The sequence below is a fragment of the Eurypyga helias genome, unplaced genomic scaffold (assembly GCF_000690775.1).
Source record: "Eurypyga helias isolate BGI_N326 unplaced genomic scaffold, ASM69077v1 scaffold45075, whole genome shotgun sequence".
In the NCBI taxonomy this organism is placed as follows: Eukaryota; Metazoa; Chordata; class Aves; order Eurypygiformes; family Eurypygidae; genus Eurypyga; species Eurypyga helias.
This window is the reverse complement of record NW_010251581.1, coordinates 1-256: the sequence shown is the minus strand read 5'-3', so window position 1 is coordinate 256 and position 256 is coordinate 1. Positions and strand designations below refer to the sequence as shown.

Genomic DNA, 256 nt, shown 5'->3' with positions numbered 1-256 from the left:
CCGTAGGCCATGAGGAGGTACGCCAGCTTTTCCAGCCCCAGGGCGCACACGCCGTAGTTCTGCGGTGAGGACAGGCTCAGCATCGCCCGCCCGAGCTGTCCCCGCTCTGTCACCCCCTGCCCCATCCCTGGGTCCTACCAGAGAGAAGCCGGTGCAGACAAAGAGCACCTCGAAGCCGCTGTAGATGAACAAGGGGAAGAGGTAGCGCAGACGATAGTCCCGCATGTGCTTGAAGGGCAGCTGGAAGATGTTCCCC

The 256-nt window shown here is 62.9% G+C and overlaps 1 protein-coding gene across 1 annotated transcript in view; it reads right to left on the bottom strand.

Moving 5' to 3' along the window:
* The window catches only part of UNC93B1 (unc-93 homolog B1 (C. elegans)), a gene marked incomplete at its 5' end in the record, with an annotated part of 1,276 nt that extends 1,024 nt beyond the window's left edge, over positions 1-252 (bottom strand). Inside the window, 2 exons of the mRNA XM_010152069.1 lie at positions 1-59; positions 139-252. Coding sequence (XP_010150371.1) covers positions 1-59; positions 139-252 — 173 coding nt within the window. The remainder of the gene's footprint in view (positions 60-138) is intronic.
* Between the last annotated feature and the right edge of the window lie 4 nt (positions 253-256).